At 40.3% G+C, this 23,499-nt stretch overlaps 1 protein-coding gene across 1 annotated transcript in view; it reads right to left on the bottom strand.

Moving 5' to 3' along the window:
* scube3 (signal peptide, CUB domain, EGF-like 3) overlaps nt 1-23,499 on the bottom strand; it is a 69,489-nt gene that overhangs the window by 18,685 nt on the left and 27,305 nt on the right. Inside the window, exons 4-7 of the mRNA XM_053317167.1 lie at nt 22,407-22,541; nt 7,514-7,660; nt 5,769-5,885; nt 1,722-1,769 (exon numbers count right to left, since the gene is read on the bottom strand). Of these exons, the coding sequence (XP_053173142.1) occupies nt 1,722-1,769; nt 5,769-5,885; nt 7,514-7,660; nt 22,407-22,541 (447 nt within the window). The remainder of the gene's footprint in view (nt 1-1,721; nt 1,770-5,768; nt 5,886-7,513; nt 7,661-22,406; nt 22,542-23,499) is intronic.

The raw sequence follows: 23,499 nt of genomic DNA, 5'->3' as shown, positions 1-23,499 counted from the left end.
GAGTGTTTTCCCTGAGTGTTGTTCCCTGGGAATGAATGGCTTTGGTGAAATAGGTCTTCTTTTTTTTTGTTAGAGAAAAAAAATGTATTTTCTTGACCAAACAGCAAACATGCAGAGATACTCAGAAGGTATACAGGTTATCAGACAAAAGCCTGACTAAAGCTCTGAGGTGGATGCTCTCTCAGTAACATAAAACCACACAATAAGAAAATAATGCTGCTAATGTTCTCCCGAGGTGCAACTGTGAAAGTAAACCAAAGCGCTGGTTTCAGTGGTATATTAACACAAGAAATTAGTGTGATGAGGCAGAAAGCTAAATATGCCTCTTGCTCCTTATGTTTTCATTTCTGAGAAAAAAAAAATCAGAAACTAGGACACAAAATCCTGAAATAGGTCAGACTGTTATATTGTAACATGGGGGGAGCTCAATGTTCATGTACATACAATGCAGTAGTAATAACTACTAACTTAAAACACTATTGTTTTGCTTCTTACCGAGAATGGGTGACTCCTCTGAGAGGAAGAATCCTCCCTCAGTCTCTTACATGTTATAATTAAATCGTAAATCTCTTTGATGTATCGAGGTTTGATACATCCACACAGATTTACTGTACGAGTTTATTTTTCCTGGCATCTTTGCCATAACTACTGAAACACGACTCAGCCTGATAATTGGGCTGAATTGCATTTGTGATGCTACCAAGATGCAAAGTTTCGATACTTTTCTTTTTCACTTTTCCCCAAACTGCACTTCATTGCTTATATTAATATACATGTAGTGAAACTGATTACTTTTGGAGTTGCATAAAAACTTTTCTGCTATTGATTATTTTCACCAGTTTATGGCACAAGATTGCATGTGACTGGAAAGTAGCCAAGTACATTTACTCAAGTCCTTTGCTTAAGTAAAAAGTTATAGATTATTGTACTTTACTTGAGTATTACCATTTTAAAGCATGGTTTTATTCCACTACATTTATCCGACAGCTTGCTAGTCACAAAAATCCTAAATATGCATACTGTATGTGATAACAGTATAAGTAAAAATTTGAATACAGGACTTTTTATACTATTATATTACCAGTTTTACTTCGGTAAAGGACCCTTTGTACTTCTTCTAACACTGGTTTTATCTTTTGTATGCTGCAGCATTGAAACTTGGACACATTATTGGCTCACTCACCAAAGCTAATAGGCCGTGATGATGTAGTTTAGGAACACCGTGGCCAAGTGTTTGAAACAGTGCAAGTGCAATTTCGCTCATATCACCCGGATCAAAACACAAATAAAACCAAAGGCTTTGGTCTGTCTCTTGAAAGCCATCACACTTAAATTGATGGGTTTTGGACCTTTGTTAAAGGCGACTTGTACTGTTGCTAATACATCCTAATAGATCAATCAGACCGACTTCAAGAGGGGAGATTCTGACTAGAAAAAATCTTACTATTTGGCAATATTACGTGCAGTTTATCTGTTCATTAGAGAAACCCTGTTTGCAGCTGTGTTTTGAAAAGGTGTGGTTTGACACAGGCAGTGGTTATTATTGAGAGGGCATTCACAGAAAGAAGAGGAAGGTAGGAGGGGAGTCAGAGGTCAAGGGTCAGAAGGATGATGCCCCTGCTGGGAGTGGAAGGGCCTGATCAGTGCCTGCTAGGTTAGCTTCCTCTACTCCCAACACCCACAGACCCCCAGAGAGAGGAGCCAGAGGAACACATATTTACCATTGGGGAACAGCTGTGGGGCTGGCGGGGACTGGACACTCCTCTCCCCTGCATGCACGCGCACACGCAAACACACACACAAATTGTAAAAACACCACTTTAGTTCTCCATACACTTGAACCTCACAGCATTTTTGTGTTATGTAAATCATGTGAGCTTGATAACGCAGACAAGAACTAATTTACTAATCTGAGAAGGGCTCATTTTTCTTGAGTTAAATAAATCATTAATGTCCATTTATGTCTACATAGGTGATAATGACATGACAGAATGACAATATGTTGTTGCAAAAAATAAAGACAGCCTCTTATAGGTAAAAACTGAACAAACAGCAGTGATTATTTTCCAAATCCTAAACAACAAACTGATGACAGGTCCTTGTCTAAAATGAAAACGGTGACATCTCAAGGCAAAAGTGTAAAAAACCATGCAGTCATGCAAAAACAAATACTCTGCACAATGCAGATGAAGTGCAGTGTTGTTGTTTGTGTGCAAGGTGAGGCTTTTGCTAGTTAGTATGGGTACTACAAGCCTTGACAGATAGAGCAAGTAGTGGTTAGTGCTGCAAGCTGAAAGACAGAGACAGCCAGATTCATGTCTGCGCTTTATGGTGTCTTTTATGATCAGAACATTTCAAAATGAATGTTGCTAAGCTGTAATACCAAGTCTCTAAACACTGTCAGCGGCCCAGATGTGCAATTTATGTGCTGTCACTAAAAAATGATTTTTGAAAGTATTTTTTCCTTTTTACCTAAAATTTATATCTGACTTTTAATTCAACAAATTCTTCAAGCCCAATTTGCCAAGTGACTCCCATTTCAATAGTCAACTGAGTGTATATTTAGAAAGAATTGTATTACAATTGTAGAAATAATTGTACTATAATTGTATCTGAATCATATACACTGACTATTGTACACATACTGGTAGGTGAACCATCCATGATACAGATGGGGTGACTGATAAGACATTTTAAGATCCAAACAAAAAAGACTATGTGTGTGCTTTGTATTTATTTCTATACCATTTCAATTGTGCTTATTAATGCATGTAATGGACTGATCATCATGATATCTACTGGGCCAGAGCTTTTTTTGCTGGATGAAGTAGTAAATGCTTAGCTCCTGCAGTAACAAGTCAACACCACAAAGCATGCACAGTTTACTTCAACTGCCACTGTTAGACCAACAGGTCTCAATCCCAACATGCAACATCCAGAAACAACAATTCTCAGCAGTTAGGGGAAAGGGCACTATGAGATACATTAGAGTACACCAGCATGAGTGTGCAGACCACCCGAAATGAGAGCACAATGTGTTTATGTTATGGGCATATGCATGTAGACTACATGTGTTTACATGCATGTGATGCATGCATGCTGGAGGTGTACTGTGGTGTGTGTGGTTGTTTGTATAGTTTTCTGTTTGCATTATAAAATGTATCTGTTGCTCCCTTTCTGTACAAGTGTGTGTGTGTGTGTGTGTGTGTGTGTGTGTGTGTGTGTGTGTGTGTGTGTGTGTGTGTGTCTGGCATAGTGTGGCCAACTCTTCAGATGATTGAACTCCTGAGCATGTCTGCATCTGCCTGCTATTTGTGAATGTTTATGATTTGCTGTGCTAACAGCGTGAATGCTTCCACATGATGCCTGCTCCTCTCTGATATTTGAACTTACAGGAATCTAATGCAAAAATAATACTGATTGTGTTAGGTCTGTTTCAGTCAAACATGTGACTTTAAAGTTTGATTAGGCGACTGAACGAAGAGTTTGTGTGTGTATGAGAGAGAACAGTCCATGTGTGCCATTTATCTACAACCCAACTGACACTAACATTTCCAGCTATAGGATGCCCAGTATCAACAGAGATGAGAAAAGAAGGACAAAAAAAGAACCAACATTTCCAAACAGAGCAGTATGGCGTCTTATTACAAAAATGCATGACCAAGCCTGGGTGTGAAGAGACACCACTAAATTAATGAAAATGTGGCAGAATGCGTATGAAACACCCCACAAAATGGATTGAACAGAAAAGCTGCAGCATACTGAAATAGCCCACCAGCCCAACGACAAAGCCACTGATAAGGCTAAAGTTGGTTTGTAATAATGTGCTATGTTCCTTTTGGATGCAGTATGCAGAGTCTTGATGAGTACTATTTTCACTTTGTGTGGTTGCTATGGATACCCTTTATACTATATCTGTCACATACTATTTCTGAATGCAGTGTGAGAGTGGTAATTTAAACTACATGTCATACAGACGGTGTGGGCCTGTAGAAACTGAATTGCCCCTCGGGGATAAATAAAGCTGAATCTAAAATACAACAACCCCAATGAGCCATTTTTACATTGTTTGTGACATTTACAACTATTTGAAACTTCAGGATTACTTGGTCCCATGACAGACTATATGTTTGAAGTTTTAAAATAAAGAAAAATTACATCTCTTTTTTCATAGCAGTGTCTTTGAGGTAGCAGATGTTTTTTTGTTTTTGTTTTTAAACCAAACAAACATAATCATTATTTGCCAGAAAGATAAGGTACTTAAATTTGGCGCATAGCTTTTTGAAGTGACAAACACTTTCAGCATACATTTCATCTGAATATTTTTTTATGGCGGAAACCCCACACAGTTAGTCTTACTCCACAGTAGTGGTGCTTTACTGAAGGTCTTCCAACATTCTTGTCACTCACTCACTCTTCAGTGGTTCATTTGGCAGATTGTTTGTTTTATTGAGGTTTTATTAACTAATAAGAGTGTCTGGAAGATGGAGCGCCCCACTGTCGACCACAGAGCAGCCCTCTGTATCCCCAGACTCTGTGGAGGAAATCAGAGATTTTAACTGGCTGACTGCTTCCTAATCTGGCACACCAAAGGTACATTTGCTCTGCCTTGGGAATTAGACTGGCTAAGACATATAATTTGGTTGCGGTCAACTTTGTGGCATCCCCTTGGCCTAGCAGGGTACAGCAATAATGACAGGTTGGCTGACCAGACCTTGACATAGGTTTGGCTCTCATCAGGGCTGCGGTAATAAAGAGGATCCAGAAACACTGAGCTAATCAGCCACTACCCTAACCAACCTCTCAAACTTAACAGCCTCCGAAACCAAGCAACCACCTCAGCAGTCTGCTCTGCAGGCGTAGCTACTAATTCTATTACTATGTTTGTCTTCCTGACAACGAGAAAATGTCCCATCCAACTCATTGAAGCTTCCATCATAAATCCAGATTACTAACACTGCAAAGTAAAATTGGTTTTAATGAGTGTTTTACGTTAACTATTAATGACACTTTGGTTAAACAGGCAGATAAAATAAAGCCCTGCCTTCAGTAATGGTCACTCTCAGTTTTACGCCTGACCAGCTTTATTGTTCATGTTTCATGATCATTCGACTAAATGTCTGTGCAATTCTTCATGGCTAAATGCAATGCGTTCATGTTTATGGAGACCAGTGCTTTGACTTCTCTGTGCCTGCAGGTCCCATCTGATGGAAAACTGCCCTTCAGAACGGTTCAATATGCCTGAGTAGCTGAATGATTTTTACTCAACTTAAGTCAACTGAGGCAAACACTGATAAATGCCAGTGGAAGGTTAGGTCAGGTGTGAGTTAATCCCCAATGGAGAGCAGTGGATGAATTGACCCAAGGGCTAATAGAGGGTGTGCATCTGACTGCATGGATGGAGAAACAGAGAGGGATAGGGAGAGTTGATGCACAGTGTCCAGTGAAGAAGTGGATGAGGAAGAGAAGCCAAAGCAGATGCAAGGAGTGAGAGGTTACTGGAGCAGCGGCAGAGGGGAAAGCACAGTGGGTGGTAGCCTTTTGTCCTTGTATGTCACAGATCAAGAGAAAAGACTCAGGCGTATAGCTACTGTAACAAGGCCTGTATTTCACATAACATTTTATCACTACAAACCTCATTTCAAACATTAATTAAAATTGCTTTTGGAAATTGGGTACTGAGCTAATCATTTCTGGGTTTAGCATTTTCTCATTCAAAAGCCATTATTTCTTGCCCTTAGCAGTTGTATCGGGGTGAGATGACTCACCTACACAAGTCTTTCCATCGCTGTGCAGGACAAACTTCATGTGGCATGAACACTTGGGGCCATGGTCTGTCTCTTCGCAGATGTGCTGGCAGCCCCCATTCCCGTAGTTACATGTCACTATCAAAGAACACATTATAACATTAATACAAATTCTTATGAAGTATTTTTTGGACATTTAATGCTTTTTATTTGGATGTTGAAGGGTATGACATGCAACAAAAGTCCACAACTGGAAACTCAGGGCGCCCTGTGATAAAACATTCCTTCTCAACAACCAGTAAATATTGCGGGATCAATTGAGACTGCTTTGAGTCCTTCAGCGAGCTTCAAGGAGACATACTATGCATCAAAAGGAATATGGTAGAGGTCCTCAAATGTCAAGTTAAGTACATTTTTATTTGTTTTATTATATTTTATTCATACATCCTCTATCATGAGACTCTAAATTCAAATAAGGAAAAACTCCCCATAAAAACTTGAATGGGGACCAAATGAAGAAACCTCCGGAACAGCAAGACGGTGCAATAGGTGCAGCAATACAAATGGAAAAATTGATTAGATTATCAAACACTTCTAAACATGCTGAAAACTGACTCAAATTACTGCAGGTGCACATCAATGTTCGTGTTTTCTATTAGCAAAATGATTTAATAGACTCATATTTTCTGACAATTGTCTAATAGTATTTTGGTTCCTACTGTAATTAAAAGCAGTGTACACATTTACATGTTTAACTCCTCAAGCAATGAATCAAATAGTGTATATTTAATTCCTTGATGAATCCAAATACTAAATCTTTTGATATGCAGAAGGAAAGGGTTCACATTTTTAAACAGCCGATGAGGTGATGTTGAGCAAGAGGCCAAGCTGTTACTGTTGATTAAAAAGGTCAACCTACAAGCTGCTAAGACAGTGTTTATTTATAGTGTTTATAGTGTTTAAGTTCACTCATTCTGCAGAATGGGCAAAACCCTAAAGTGAATACAGATTTTCTTTTTTAGAAATTCATGACATTTATTAAATACATAGCACTCATGTCATGTCAGCTACACAGAAGTGATGGAGAGATTTCTGGTCTATGTATGTGTGTTGGTGTGTGTCTTTGCAAATCTTTAAGTACAAATACATTTATGTGCTGTCGGACGAAAGGAGCATTAACCTTGGCACTTTTAACACACCTGTGATGACAGAGTGAAAAAGAGCACGAGTGAGCCTAGGCTTCCACCGCCATCCTGTCTGCACCCTACCATCCCAGCGCCTTTTGCCCTTTTCCTGGGCTGTCACAGAAAAACTATAGAATAACACTTCTCCAATCCTTATCCAAACACAGACAAATCCCCCATCAGCCCTGGCCCCAGCTCTGACAGGATGATCTCCGTTGCACAGCAACAGGAAGTGTGCGCTGTCCGTCAGAACGGTCCCCTTCAAGTAACCTCCACACATGCCCTGCTTGTGTAAATGATCATGCTTTATTTCATAAACATGTTTTCTTTTACAAGAACTATTTGGAAGATTAGTCACGGCGTGGTAATGTAATGTAAATGTCAGTAGTCTACTTTAAATCTGGCATTCGTGGAATGAGAGCAATTATACATCATCGGCAGGTTTCCAACCTCAATCACCTTTTCATGAGAAGCCTATAAATCCTTCTTCTAGTGTGTTTCCCTGTGAGTGTGTGAGTGTGTATGTGTGTGTGTGTCTGTCTTTCATGCAGGGGAACTAAGCTTGTGGTTGAGATGACTTACATTTGCAGTCCTTCATGTTACGGGTGAGCTGGAATCCAGGTCGACACTCACAGGAGATGCCACCCTTCTGTGTTTCCCTACAGATGTGTGCACAGCCGTGATTCTTGTCCATGCAGGTGGGTCCCTCCTTTGCACCTTCTGGTCGCACTGCGGGGGAAACAACAACACCAGGAAAAAGAGTTTATCTCTTAACTACCACACAGATCACACACAGGTTTCAAAGCCAAAGCCCACTCAGTAAACTAAGAGTTTGGTTTTTAAATTAAAAAGAGCTGGTAAGAGGAGTAAAAATGTTCAAATGCCTGTCACGCATTCTGACCCTTAGTCATATATATGCCTACTGCTGGTGAATGACATGCCCGCCAACCCTTTACAAAGATTCAAGCACTTGTTGGAACATGTTCACTTGTTTCAAGCTATAAAAAGGAGGCAGCCTACACAAAGGATAAAACTCCCAGCAGGAGCTGATCCCGTAGACTTGTAATTTTAATTGAGGTAATCCCCATAAAGAAAAGAAAGGAGGAACACACTGAAGGAAAAAAGAAAAGCGTCTTGGTGAAATTCTCCCTGAAGAGACCAAAAGATAGCTAAATAAGAGCATAAGTGTACCTTTTCATGAGTCATCAGTAAGAATGTGACAAACCTCTAAAAAGACACTCTAAACTAAGATATTACTGAAAAAGAGGCATTTCATTATTCAGAGCTTTGCTAAACATGGCACATAAAGATGCATAATTTCTGTGTGATGTATAAATGCTTGATGAAGGGGTACAACAGACATCCAGCATGCATTTCAACAACTTGAGACCGTTGTGTCATGAATAATTACACAAACAGAGGCAGCCTTCCCTCTGCTTTGCTCCATACTGTAATAAAGATAGCTGCCTTCGCTGGAGAAGATATTTGAATTATTCGTTGTGAAACACTGCCACCACTAAAGATGCAGTGACAAACCCCAGCTCTCTGACTCATTAAAAACCAAACTGATCCCTCTCCTTTTCCTTCTCTCCTGGTGAACAGGGAGGCAGTGAGCAAGAAGTCATCTCCATTAATGTCTCATTAAATCTGCAGTTGCACTGAAGGGTGTTTGGAGGTCTAACTTTTTAATTAGCCAACTTTTTTTTTGTTGCTATAAATAAGTATTTGCATATGTGTGTAGAAGTGTCAACACCTAGAAAAGCTCATATAACCTTGTGCACTCTTCCTTTATATTATAAATGTAGTTGTATCAATCTTGACAACTGTGTGCTTTCACACAGTTTCCATGTACCTGCCTCAAGGGCTACAACGTGAAAACAATCTCAGCTTGACATCATTCTATTCTTAATTACTTTTACATGTACTTTAACTCCTGCCACCCGTAACCCTCCTTTTATTATCCCCTCTTGTTTTCCACATGTTTTAATAAAATCTCAACCTGCCCTTTTGTACATTTGAACTCGCAACTCGTGTCAGAAATCTATTTTTGAGTCTTTCTTTACCTCAACAAACTGACGAAGCAAGAGCAATAGACAAATCTGACCCCTTGGTTAAATACTTTCCATCACTTTAAGTCTTTCAAGAAGTGTCACAAGGTCATACAATCCTCTCAGCTTTTGCGGCATGAGTTCTTGTCACTCTTGCAGACGGGCTGAGCTATCAAGACGCTAACTGCAGCTACAGAAAGACTCAGCGCTGAGCAAACACGGGGCCAGCGCCTGAGCTCTGGAGGCAGAAAGAAAGAGGCACGGCAGGACGGAGTGAAGTGACCATGAATGAGCATCAACAGAGCAGCTGCTTTAAAGTGCTGCAAATTTCACAGCGAGTCATGTGGATATTTAAGTAGGATGTGGAATTCAGTGGTCCCTTTCCTCGCCTTTGTGTCTACCTGAGGCCAGAGCAAGAAACATGAACTTAACAGAGGATTGAATTTCCAACTAAGTAACCCCAATGGACTAAAGATTACTTACTAAGGTTGTATTATGCATCCCAAAACTCACTCCACTCCCTCTTCATTTTTATGCAGCCCCTCTCCCTGAATACTACAGACCCATCCATCAATAACATGTCGGGCTGGGGCCAGAACCTGGGCCTTTATCTCTCTGAGGACCAATAAAAGCCAAAGTGTTGACACAATGGCCCTTTTCTCCAGGCCAGGCCCAGCTATCATCCACCGTGTGCTGTTCCCTCTAACTGGCTGCCAAAGGCCTCCAGTTTTTATCATTACTAAATGATGGTGAGCAGAAAGAAAAACAGCCTTTCATAAGAAGGTGAATAGGAAAGAGAAGGAGAGAAATAAAAAAAAGAAACTCTAGATATGTGCCATGATCCACTAAAACAATCTGCTGACCCATAAAACACAACTCTATATGTAGAAACTAATAAAAGCTATCACAGACCACTTTATAGGCAGAGAACTAGATGGAAGGAAGGAAATAGAGTCCAAAGTCCTGGAATTGAGAAGGAGCTTTCCAAATAGCTACTGAGGAGACAGAGCTGAGTGGATATGGGCTTTCACACAGCTCAACACGGACAGGCGTCATGAAAACTACTGTGCTTGTGGTAAAAAAGGGAACACTGCAATTAACCAAGAAAACAAGTAGGAGTGTTCCCTCTGCAAAGTAACCACAACTTTATCCTACCAGGACAGGTCGTGACCTCTGTACTCAATACTAAGAGGTGATGCTGCTGCTAGAAGCCAATAAAACCTTTGTTTTCCTTTTACACTTTCGGTAATAGCATATGTGTTAACGGATAGGTTTGACATTTTGGAAAATACGCCTTTTACCTTCTTGTCAAGAGTTATATAAGAAGATTGATACCAGTTTAATGTGTGTTCATTAAATATGCTGCTACGACCAGCAGCCAGCTAGCTTAGTTTAGCACAGGTGTAAATTACTAGCATGGCTCTGTCCAAAAGTAACAAAATCCACCTGCACCTCTGAAGTTCACTTATTGATATGTTTGTACAACCTCTATCCCGTAAAGTCCTTTTTACACATCAGTTTTTTCACAGACTAAACAAACTAGATATTGTTAATCAGTAAGCCTTAGAGGTGCTGGTAGGTGAATTTTTTTTTTTTTTTAAATAAAATCCAGGCTATACGTTTCCCCTGTTTCCAGTCTTTGTGCTACGCTAAGCTACTGGCTGTAGCTTCATATTTACCATAAAGACATGACAGTGGTATCAATATACTCATCCAAAGCTTTGCACGAAAACAAAAGTGTATTTCCCTATTTGTCAAACTATTCCTTTAATAGCTCCAAATATCAAAATATCATTTGACTGCATGATTTCATGACAATCACTTTTCCAGAGCATTAAATTGCATGCTAAGAGTGATGTGCTGCATTTGTTCCCAGATAGAAAGTATTTTCAGTATTCTGAGGCAGATACATTTGTCTCTTGTGACCCATAATATCTTGATGAGCATGCTGAATGTCCAGTGCTTATCTTTCTTTTTCTTACCTTTAAAAAATAACAACAGCAGGATCCTTGGGGATAAAGTGACCACTGTAAATTATGTTTAGCTGCCTTGAAGCAAAATCAATTTGTGTTTCTGTCATTGACTGAGTGAAACTTCAACTTAATATGTGAGATCAGTCTCCGTGCCTGCAGGACATTTAGTAAAGGTCATATCACACTGATGCATTTCTAAAAACCAGCAGGTCAAGACAACAGAAAGAAGTGAAGGTACATAAGGATTTACTGATGATGGCAACTCCCGTGGGCAATTTAGTAAATGGACAACTATGTGGAGAGATTGATTGGAACTCAAATCCCTATCTAAGGCAGTGGCTGGTAATTTAAACTATAGCTTGTGAGCAACAATTGAACAAGATTTTTCTCCTGCTCTCCTTGAACCAGACAACACATTAACATAAATCTACTGAAAACATATTCTCTCTATTGTGAAAGAAGGGATTCTGTTGGATCACATGTTATGAACAGGAGCTACAGTGCAGGCTCTGACTTTCCTTCTAAGCTAAAACCTACCAAGAAAATAAACATCAGTAAACTTAAAACAGCACAGTATGACTCTTAACATGACATGAGGAACTGTGCAAAAGAAGAAAAGTTAACATGGGTCCTGCAGCTAAGATGTCGACTCATGTGATCCCAGAACAAAAGATCCAAGGAGGCCACAAGTTCTTCACCACGGCACTGCAAGCTCTCTTAAACCTGAGAACCATGTAGCGGAGAGACTGAAACAATGGGGTTGAAGTAGTGGAAGGCATGCCAAGGGTTTATAGTCTGCTCTGAGTGCTTGGGGCAGTGAAAAGAGGGCTCATGGTCCGTGCTGAGCTGCTGTCATACGTCTCAAAGGGGAGACGGTCCCCTCTTTGCTCGACATTGGCTGGAGAACATTAAGCAGCTAGCTAGTGCTGGTTGGTAACAAACTGAAAAGAAGGGGCCTACGTATGGAGCCACCACACTATTAAAGCAACATTCTTTCCTCTTAGATAATGGGCCCTTAAAAGTTTTAATAGGAGGATAAAAATGTCAGTGCATGGAAAGGAGAATGGGAAAGGAGCTGAACCGGATTGGGTTGGGCTGAGCTGCGACGCAGATGGTCAGACAGAGCAATGGGGCAGCCAGCCGGTCAAGGAAGTAACTCATCCCCACCAACTCTGTTCATAGAGAGCAGAGAGAATTCATCCAAGTGCTACTGTTTGGTCTGCTGTGGGAGCGCAGATTTTCTCCGGCTCCCTAAGGCCTTGTTGAGGCTGCTCATTTCACTCCCCTTTTAAGCGTGGAGCCGCTGAAAACATAAACTAACCGAGAATGGAAAAGACAGCTGAGAGCATTCTGGATGGATACATATCACTGCCAAAGTGCTTAATGTACAACTTTTATGATGATATCATGCTCATGAGACTGCAACAAAGCATATAGAGTTATCATATGCTGTGTTCCAAAACAAGCCAAGCACACTTTTCTGTAGCGAGTGAGATCAGAGTGTCCCAAGCTGATCCTAAGGATTGATATCGAGGCCAATCCAGGCATATTTTAATCAATTAGTATAAGCTAAAATAAACATGATCAAATGCAGATCCTTTCTTAACTCGCACTGCTCTCCTTTATGACATAGGCTTCACAGTGCTGGCTATTGAGCACACTGGTGTCAGCAACTGAGTTCTGGCAAAATGATGAATTGGCAAAATACACTGATTAGTTAAGCTCAGACACAAACAACTTTGTTATTGACACTTTGATCTTTCCTCTCAATTTCTTACTGAAGAGTAGTGCACAAAACATTAGCAGAAGAAGTACAAAGTATTGGATAGGATTAGGTATCAGCAGATATTAAGGATCGTGATTGGGTCAAATAAAACCTGATCAATATATCCTTCATTTTCTAAACCAGTCTTAACAGGTGTGCAGTTAAAATGATTGCCTTAAGTTGAGCATTTCTGGTGTAATAAAAACAGAAGAAAGCCTCTTGAGATTCTCTTCTATTGCATACACATTTATGTATTGTGGAAACGGTATGTGCGTGCGTTTATGCATGCTTGCATTAATGTATGCGTATGCATTGACATACAGGTGTATTTGCATAATGTATGCATCTCATACACTGATTTGTGTGTGCCTGCCCATCTGTGTCACAGACAGTTGTGCAGCACCTGCTGGGGATCTGCCACTCTCCCCTTCACTCCTCCTCTCATTCTATCAAGGTCACCTCACTGTGCAGTCCCAAAGGAGCCAGGCATCCTCCCAACAGAACAGGGCACAGACTCACACAGCAGAGCACATTCAGACCCCTTTGCATTCCCAACACACAAAAAGATGCTAGCTCTCTTTAATGGAGAGATACAAGAGATATGTGAGATACAGTATGTTATTACAGAGCTGCATTCTTCCCAAAATCAAAGGCAGAGGCAGCTGAAGAAGGCATCTGTCTCCACATAGCTCAGTCTGGCTCTCTGGTTATAGCCATGACAGCCAAGTGTTAGTGGAAAAACCCCACTGGAGCACAGGCAGTCCACAGCAGCATGCTGGGCTGGCCAGCTTAGAGATGGCCTTCAAGAAACCCACGAGTGTAAGGGATGCCCGACTCAAATGAGGTACGGAGAATTCAGTGGCAAGGCAGCCAACATTTGCAAAAGCCCAAGCCAGTGATGTATATTTGTTCAAGGGTGGGGGCGGGGGAGGTGGGGACATGGGGCCTGTGAAAGTCTGGACAAAAAGGAACGATGACAGGAGGATAATGTAGGAAAGATGCAGGAGAGAAAAAGAGAGGACAGATGCAAGGGGGACAGAAAAATTATCCCGTATGCCTTTTTCTTTGCTGCAGTACTGACAGGAGAGGCTGCAATGGGAGCACAAGGCATTCCCTTCGCTCCAATTCCCTAGAATAGGAAAAGAGCCTGGTTATACGGTTGGGCTGCAGAGCAATGGAGCAGCGACTTTTGCACTTGTAAAAACAGTTCTGCGGCCAATACACAGACAGGCAAGGAGGCCTGCTGAGAACCAACAGGGGACACATGTAAGAACCATGTCAGTTTCTGCACAGTGGGACAACCACGCCACACTGACAGAGGGCTCCTTTTTCACACGAACATGCATAAAAGCCCGTAGACTTTCCTATCACAAATAAAAATAGTTACATATTCAACTTTGCAATGTTAAACGCTAAACATTGCATCACCAGAATGATGGAAACTGGCCCTAAAGCAGCGCATTACTTCATGAAATTAAAATGTACAACAGCCTGCTGAATGGATATCACATTGTAGGAAGAAAGTAGGTTATTTCATCCATTTGTGATAAGAAAAAAAAAACAAACAATAAAACAGGGTTCAATGATTCAATGACCCTGTGCCTGATTTCATACAGAAAGAATTTCATGGCTGGAAAGCAAAACTAACTGAGAATATGATGCGACCATTTATTATGGATTTATTATGATCGCATTTATTGGAAAATTCCTTGCACTGCTGCAGTTCTGGCCAGCACAGAAAATACATATCCTGAAGCCGACACGCCACGGTCTGCATCTAAATGTCATAACAAAACATGTCTGAATGTGCCTCAAGCAGGATTAAATTGAAAATTATTGAGCTTTGTACATGCACGCACTTATATCCATCATGACTATATTTGAGTTTGGGAGAGAGAGAGAGAGAGAGAGAGAGAGAGAGAGAGAGAGAGAGAGAGAGAGAGAGAGAGAGAGAGAGAGAGAGAGAGAGAGAGAGAAATAGATTAGCTGCACAAGGGGTAACAACCCCCTTGGGAAGATAATGAAAGTTGTAAACACAGGAAGTGGTTTTCATTGACAAAGTAAACATTTCCTGGAAGGACAAAGCTTACTGTACAGAAATACAGCACTGTTTACATCCACAATCAGGTACATCTGATACATTTAAAATATTACTTTGGTAACCAAAATCTGAATATCAAATGAAACTTGTGGTAAAAATGAGATTAATCATTTTTTAGGATTTATTTTGCATGATAGACATCCTTCTTCACTGCAAACCTTGCTTGCTGATAATTCATGTTCTGCCAGTGAAAGGTGACAGTGAAGCCTCAGGGATCATGCGTGTAATCAAACTGTTTCTCTGCAATGAGCTTCAGATACTTTGTCATGTAATATCTCTGCTATTTCTAGGCTTTCTGCACAATGCCAGCCACACTTCTGCCTTATTGATTGGCAGAGTGACAGGAAGTTAGACACAGAGGACTGAACTTCTTGTTAAAAGTTACATCTCTCCTTTAAATTCTGCTAGTTCAACTTTTTCATCCCGCTGCACTGATTCTCAATGAATTCTGCAGAGCTGATAATTTCAATGTCAAATCATATGAATCATATTTTGTGTTATTTTTTTGGAGCTGAGGACAAAAGCATTGATTGCACCAGCTATATGCGACTTATGTAACAACCTCACTCATCAGTGCACACTTTATGTAATTGTCCTACCGGATATTTAGAAATGTACAGGACTAAAATTATGGATGTGTGGCTTGACGGAGTCTGAAATTCCCGAATTCCAATGTGCTGGATCCTGTCTCACGCACATATAATACATGTGTTGTAGTTTTCCTGTTATCCTCCTATATAAAAGAGACAATAAATCAAATGCAAAACAGTGGAACCCTTCTTGACCTAAATGGCATTCCTATCAACCACTAAGCACCTTGGCTGGCCTTTCAAAGATTTTATTTCTTTACTGGGAGAAATGTTTGGGGAGAATAAATGAACTGTTACATTTTGGCCAGCTAGACGATGGAGCCTTCATTTGGCCGGAGTTATTCCTGTTCAGGGGGGCAGGGGCAGGTCTAATAAGAGACAGGCCAGCAGCAGCCTTGTCATTAGTTGAGAGGCTGGCAGACCCCTGCTGCCTAATTGGCACACGCTCACTGCTAACAAGGGCTCGCTACCAGCAGGGGAAACAGACTGGTAGCGCCAGGCACTGCAGTGACCAACTCTCCACTGTCCCCAGAAAGACTCGTAGAACCTGCCCGAGGAACACCTGACCCATTAATGAAAGAAATAGAAAACTGATGTCTTTTTAATGAGAACAATAAAAGCTCATGAGCAAACTGCACCCCAGGCTTTGCTATGTACGAGGAAGCAGAATGGATGGAGGGATGCATTTAAACAGGTTTGGCAGGGAGATTAGATCAGTTTTAATTTTCCTAAATGATTTTCTTCATGAGCCACTTGTGCATAATTTTTCAGCATGTGGGGTTTGTGATATTTGCAACAATTCTACAGGGTTATTGTCCAATAACTTGCCGCAACCACTTCCTCACCACTTTCCATTTTCCGTTCGACACACACTGTCGTAATAAAAGCAATAATAATAAGCAGATGAGTAGTTGTTCTGTCTGTTACTCTTTCAAAAATAATGAAACAATGGCAGGACAGCTATCTGGTGACTGAAGGAAGTTTGTAGATTTATGGCAGCTTTAATCTCTTGATACAATGGGCCTCATCTGGAAGCAATAAAGTCAAAATTAATATGAAAATGGAAGATTAATGTAACAGGAACTGAGGGCATTTATCAAGAAAGAAAGAAAAAAAAAGGAAAAGGAAGTGAAAGAGAGACAGGGGAGACTGCGTTCTTACACTCTGCTCCTGACAGCACTGATATTGTAGTACTGCTTTGAAACACATGATCCAGCTTTTTTACTCCACTCAAATAACACTGTGTTTATGAAATGTAAACATTGACAGTTCACTAGGCCAGACTGATCTCATAAACCAGACTTCCAAGATCCTCGGTTCACCATCCAGGGGGGACTTAGGAACATCTAATGACTCCCAGCACAAGTTAAGTTGAAATTAAGAACAAAAATGATACAGTTGGGCTCCTTAATAAACACTTTGTATCAGCTGGCTGTATTTTCAATGAGTCTAAATCAAGCGCTCATTGCTCTGACTCCAGCACTTCAGCTCTTAAAGCTATTGATCCAAAAAAGTCCCCAGGACCAGACAACCTAGAGCCCTTGCTATTAAAGGCTGCAGCTGAAATTATTGCTAAGCCTACAGCACACATCTTTAATTGCAGTCTACAGACAAATTCGATCCCAAAATTATTGAAGGCAGCGTATGTGCTTCACTTATTAAAGGGTGGAGATCCTTCAGATCTTAACAATTTTCGCCCAATTTCCAAGCTCTTTATTCTTGCTAAAATGTTGGAAGCTCAAACTGGTAACTGAAGCAGTTTTTGGCAGATCATGGCATTCTAACAGATTTACAGTCAGGTTTTAAAGCATGGCTCAGCACTGTTAAAGCAAATATACCAATATTAAATGAAACTGTCAGAACCCTGGACAAAACCCAGCATTGTGTTGCTTTAATTTTGACCTGTCAAAAGTATTTGACTCTGCAGACAATGCACTATTGCTAACAACTATAAAGTGGTTCAGGAATTATCTCACAGAGTGTATACAATGTGTTTTTACAGATGGTCTTAAATCAGACTTTTTACATTTGTCCAACGGTGTCCCCCAAGGTTCAATTTGGGTCCTGTTTTATTTTCTCTATTTATTAACAACATTGGGAAGGACTACTAAATTGCACCTTTACGCAGACAGCACAGTTGCATACTCAGTAGCCCCTTCTCTGAGCCAAACCATTAATGAGCTTCAGATAGCATTTCAACAGCTTCAAGTCTCACAACATGAGCTGAAGTTAGTTTTCCTGGGCTCGTTCCCAATCCTCAGGTAACACAAATCTGTCTACTCTTAATGGGGACCGAACTGAAAAAGTATCATCTTAGAGCTATATAGACGTGGTCTGGTTGGATGACAAGCTTTCTTTCAAAGTACACATTGAAAATCTTGTGAAAAAGCTGAAACTAAGCGCTTTAACATGTTACCCAGGAAAAAAATGAGGATATATTTTTTAAACATGTTTATGACTATGGTGATGCTGTTTATACATGGACGCTACCTCTTCACTCCATCTTTTAAGTTCTGTGTAACACATATCTCTGCCCTGATTCTGATACTGAAGTTGTCTACATACAACTTCATTGGTATATTTTGTGTACACGGCTATGCTGGGTAAACTCCCCTTATACAAAACCTCCTGGTGCAGAAAAGTCATGTTAAAAGTCCTTGTAACTGAGAGAAACAACAGTTTTATCTAAACTGGATTTAGTCTCTTCCTTATGTGTTTGATGCTCATATTGTATATCTGTGGTGTTATGTTTCTACCTTAAAAGGTAGAATATGTAGAATGAGCAGAACAACGCCATCTAATGTCTCGAGATCGTAGTCGCAACAACCAAAAAGTAATTCCCAGCAGTCGGGTTGCCAGGTCCGTTGCCGGATTTATTTTAGCTCTAACTCTGTAAATATACCACTTTATCCACATGTCTAACCTTTTTAGGCGAGAAAGTAGCCCTTTAGATCCACAATGTGACTCTAATTTGTCCAAATAACATCTGCTTAAAGTTTTGTTCCTGCGAATTCGGAGCCACTCAAGTTAGCCGTAGCGAGTAACGCACTTCCGGTCATTTTCACAAAATAAAACACCCGTTGCCTTTTATTATTAAGAAAACCATAACGATAGAGTTGGTGCTTTTATTTTGAAAACAGGAAGCGAACATACCCTCGCTGTAACTGAATTGAAACCACCGAGGTACATTACATTGTAACGCCAGTGGGAGTAGCAGCAATGTCTCTGCATGTACTGCCTAATCCTAAGCACCGATTGGCTTGTGTGTGGTGTCGTCAGAAGCAGAAGAGGCTCACGGTCGTAAACATCTAGTCACGTGTACTCTGAGATGGACGCGCAGGTCAGGAAATGACGTAAACGGACCGTATATGGTTTGTTATTTACCGTAGGCTATATGGACTAAATACATGGACATATTGAGGAAAATATTCCGGTTTTATGGAAACGGATTTCATATTTCACAAGAATGGATACTTGGCGAGCTGTACAGGAAGTCCTGAGTCATAAGATGATCGTTGTGGATAAAGGGAAGACTTTGAAGGTATGTAGGCACTGTAGCTGTTAGCTTACTTTAGCTGAGTGGCTAGCTGAGCTAATCGCTAATACTATTACGGCTGTGAGCAACCATATAAGTCGTGGGTGGTCTTGAATGAATCGGGAGAATCTAAGCTTTCTAACAATGTACGGCATGAGTATATATGTTTAAGGGTTAGTATTTAAAACATTCAGAAGAACGTGTGGCTACCTCCTAACATCCGTCCCGTCCCGTGAACGGAACAGCGTGCGTTAAGAGGTTAATGATCAAATATCAAAATCCGAATAGCGTCAGAAAGTCAACCCACTCTCCACATTTCCATTGCTACCGTTTTGATACTTCATGGTACACAAACAAATAGCATCTCATATGAAAGCTAAGATCCTGGCGAGTTCAACAGTACCACTATTATTGCGCTAAAAACTCAGTGAACCAGCAGCCAAAGAATACAAAGGTAAACAACCATTTATTTACAGCGACTAACAGATATTCTGTCTTACCTTCGAAGTTTTGTGATGAAAAGTTGTATTTGAGAGCAAAAAACGCTGGTTTTAGTAAGTCCAACACGGCTCTGCTTGTTTACAACTCCATTTCACCCAGTGCCAGCCTACAGTAGCTGCACCGGAACAACAGACAACCCTGGCAACCCGCAATTCCGGTCGCTAATTGGCTGGTACAATGTACACAGAACGTGTCAGAACGTCATTGTCGAACCCGTCAAAAAATTTTAAAATTATTAATTCAGACAAATTTTTTTTTTTTTTATGGAAAAGCAATACTTTCATTCTGTACCCCTCAAAACGCCCCGTGGCTGTATTATTTTTTAAAAATATATAGCTTTTAATAAATATTCTACATATTCAACCTTTAACTGCAACTGATGTGCTGTCTTGGCCAGGTCTCCCTCCAAAATGAGATTTTAGGGTGTGCAGATAGTCGAGTGGTTAGAGCGCATGCCACATACGCAGCCGACTGGCCTGTCTGTCTACTGTTAAATAAAAGGCGTCTGTGCCAAAAAAATCTTTAAAAAAAAAAAAAGAGAGATTTCAATCTCAAGGGACAGAGGAGAGACAAGGAGGGCAGAGATTAAACGATACTTACAAGACGAAGGGCTTCTATAAACCCCTGAAACCAAAAGGTCTACCACACAGTCTCAGCCAGAACTGTAGCAGCGCTGAGCAGTCTGAAGATAGCTAGATAACTAATCCTTGGATAGATGTGTTTTGCGATAGTAATACTAGCTGTTCATTTTCATTGTGACACCACAGCACAGAAAAGTTCCGGGAAGAAAATTCAAACATTTATATTTTGGAATCAAAATTCAAATGAAACACGTCTCCAACAGTGTCTGCTTTTAAAGTAGAACTGAAACCAAATTTATCTTTGCATAGAAATCAGTGGTGTTTGTTTTTACTTGTGCACTTATTTGGTCAAAATTGTACTGACCAAAAAGAAAAAAACAAACATTTTATTTATTATTCTGCAGTGATAGTAAGTCCTGCATTAACACTCTCCAGGGACATGATTGTTTAACTCCAGCAGACATTGAACATCTGTGTGGCCGAATTCTAATATCACACCAATTCCAACAGCCACACAGACAGATAACCAGCTGAGGGGTTGACATTGTTAGGCAATGCTTATGTTGTATTAACACCATGTCAAATGAAAAGGCTCAAGGAGATTCCCATGTTAAGGAATTCTTAGTGTTCATGTACAACTGAACAACAGACTTTGGCTGATGTGAGGCATCCATGCTTGCTTGGTTTTTACGTACTTTCACATCATTAAGCGCCAAGTCGGATATATCTGATATTTCAGAAAATTCTACTTTCCCAGTGATACTTACAACTTGGAGGAAAGTCTTAATTATGCTTTCTACAATGACATAAACATGGCATTAGTCCCATCTATCATCTGAACAGTCCCTACATTACTGTGTTACTCTGTAGGTTACTCTGTAGGTTACTCTGTGTCATGAAGTACGGAGGTCACAGAAATGGTTTTGACAGTCTTGGTATCACCATATAGAGTTCAGCTAACACTAACTTGCCCCTCCTCCTTTAATAAGTGCTGACCTGACTGTGAAAAACATGTCAATAACTCAGTAGAGGTTGTAAAATGAACATGAATGAAACTTTTAGTGTCAGCTAGGCAGCCTAACTTGGATGTTTAATGTTAAAGATATAGTTAATATCTATGGGCTTGTTAAAAACAGGGAAAAATGCCTTTTATCAAAGTTTATAGGATGTATGATAATAACGTGCTCCAGTCAGTAGTTCACTATGGAAGTTGACAGTGTGTCTCCTAGCAACACTGGCTCTCAGCTGTCAGTCAACTTCTGCTATGAGGAACACCCAGAAAAGGCCTTAAGTTCAGTTTTCCATACTGTAAATATGTCCATAAATGTTTTAGCTGAAGTGCTGCCATCATTATCATTTAAATTTCCATCAACAACATCAAATTCAAATTATGCTGAGTTGAGCAAATTTAGTTTTTTACACTTCCATCAGAATATCTTTGGCACAAACAATGGAAAGGCCGAAACAAGAAAAAATAACAACTGTCCAAATGAAACTCAAACCAGCACAGTTCATTTCGTTAGATCATTTTTACAACATTTGGATACCATCATACCAAAGCTGCAAAAATACAACACTTACCTTCTGCTGATTTAGAGATACATGCAACATGTAGTACAGTTTGTTTATAAAATAAAATAAAACTTTCAGCAAAAAATCTGGTAAAACTGAGGAATGGATCTTTATCACATATAATATATATTTGTGATTTTAACATTCTTGACTATCTGTTACACACTACAATCACTGTGATGTTGTTTCTATAACAGTTTGCTTAGCAGAGATATTTTCCTGACAGCTCACTTTATTTTGAATACAGCTATGACATTATGAATGTATCTATTCAGTGCTCCTGTGTGTGAGTGGTAAGCCTAGGTTGGCTCTGTACCTTCCCTGTCTCCATCCCACAGGAATGCTCTATAAACAAAAGGTGTGTCTGCCCCAGGCTACACCTTTAATTGTTTTCTCTGCTCACAGTACCCCGCAGACCACTCTTATACCACCAATACCCTAAAACGCTGCCAAGCACTAGATTGGTTCAATTTGAAAGGGTGGGAGAGGAAAACAAAAAGAGATTTATTCTCTCTTCTTTTTTTTTTCTACCCTCAGACTGCAGATACTTACCTTTGCTCAGCTTTCATTTAGGCCTCTTATGTACCAATCCCATTCTCAGTTTAAATCTGTTTAGTTGTCATATTTTTCAAAAGTAGCTCTTATATTATGTAACATAATGAGCTATTACCACAAACTATCCAGTCTGAAGTTAAATGCACAGCAATCTCTGAACAATGTGTTTGTGTGTGTGTGTGTGCGTGTCTGTGTGTGCGTGTCTGTGTGTGTGTGTGTGTGTGTGTGTGTGTGTGTGTGTGTCCGTGAATAACCTTTAGGTCTTTGGATACAGGTGTGCTGGTTGTCACTCAGGAGGAAACCTTCTCTGCAGCGACATTCATAGCTGCCCATCATGTTGACACAAATCTGTTGGCATCCACCGTTGCCTTCGGAGCATTCATCCACATCTGCCGGGAGACAGGCAAGTAAATCATAATTAATAAAAATCACTTCAAGACAGAACAACACAGATTACCGTTTGTCAGAAAGTTGTCTGGGATCAAATCGTAACCCAGTAAATGACAATTAACTGTTTTCATCAGAATCACACAGAAATAGCAAGGGTGATACAATATACATTTAGATAATACTTCAGTAAAATGTTAGTACATAGTCAGCAGAGAAATTTTTTTTTGATGATACGACTCTGTACAAGAATAAGAGTTTACAGCCATGCCAACAGCTCTAGGCTGTGCTTAGCCACAGTAGTTCTTTGAGCTAAATTCTTACATGTTTACCTGCCCTCTTATTTTAGTGTGGTAGCATGCTAACATTTTCTCATTAGCATAAACACAAGTACGGCTGCGATGAGAATGTTATTAGTTTTATTAGTTCATGAATCAAAGATTGACAAGTAGTTATCGACCTGCTGATGGTGCTTGATGCAAAGTTAAGGAATCACCAAAGTTAGCGCTGTTTGAATGCCAATGTCATACAAAAGGAAAACACAAGGCACATAAAAAATGTCTTTGGACATTATGAAAAGCCAAAGGAGTTTGTCTGCTGTCTGTGGAGGCTGTGTCTGTCTTAATGGTTATCTGACATGGCAGCACACCAGAGTCGCACTGAAAACCTCCGACTGTGCAGCGCTAAGCCATAAAAATGCACATGCAGCACAATCTCCTGGCAAGTGGGAAACCTGATCCACCTGGGCCAGAGTACCTGCTGATGACGAGTGTCTGTCAGCCCCATGACGGGAGGAATGTAGGGAGAAAGAGAGAGAGGAAGGAGGTGGGGAGGATGAGAAGTGGGGGAGGAAGAGGAAAAGTAGAGATGGAAAGGGGAGAGAGTATGAGATGTAGAGGGTGGGAAGGGGGACAGGAGGGTAACTAGCAACCATGTGAATTCACCTCAAGCGCACACAAA

The sequence above is a fragment of the Scomber japonicus genome, chromosome 4 (assembly GCF_027409825.1).
Source record: "Scomber japonicus isolate fScoJap1 chromosome 4, fScoJap1.pri, whole genome shotgun sequence".
NCBI classification, from domain to species: Eukaryota; Metazoa; Chordata; class Actinopteri; order Scombriformes; family Scombridae; genus Scomber; species Scomber japonicus.
This window is presented reverse-complemented; position numbering and strand designations above follow the sequence as displayed.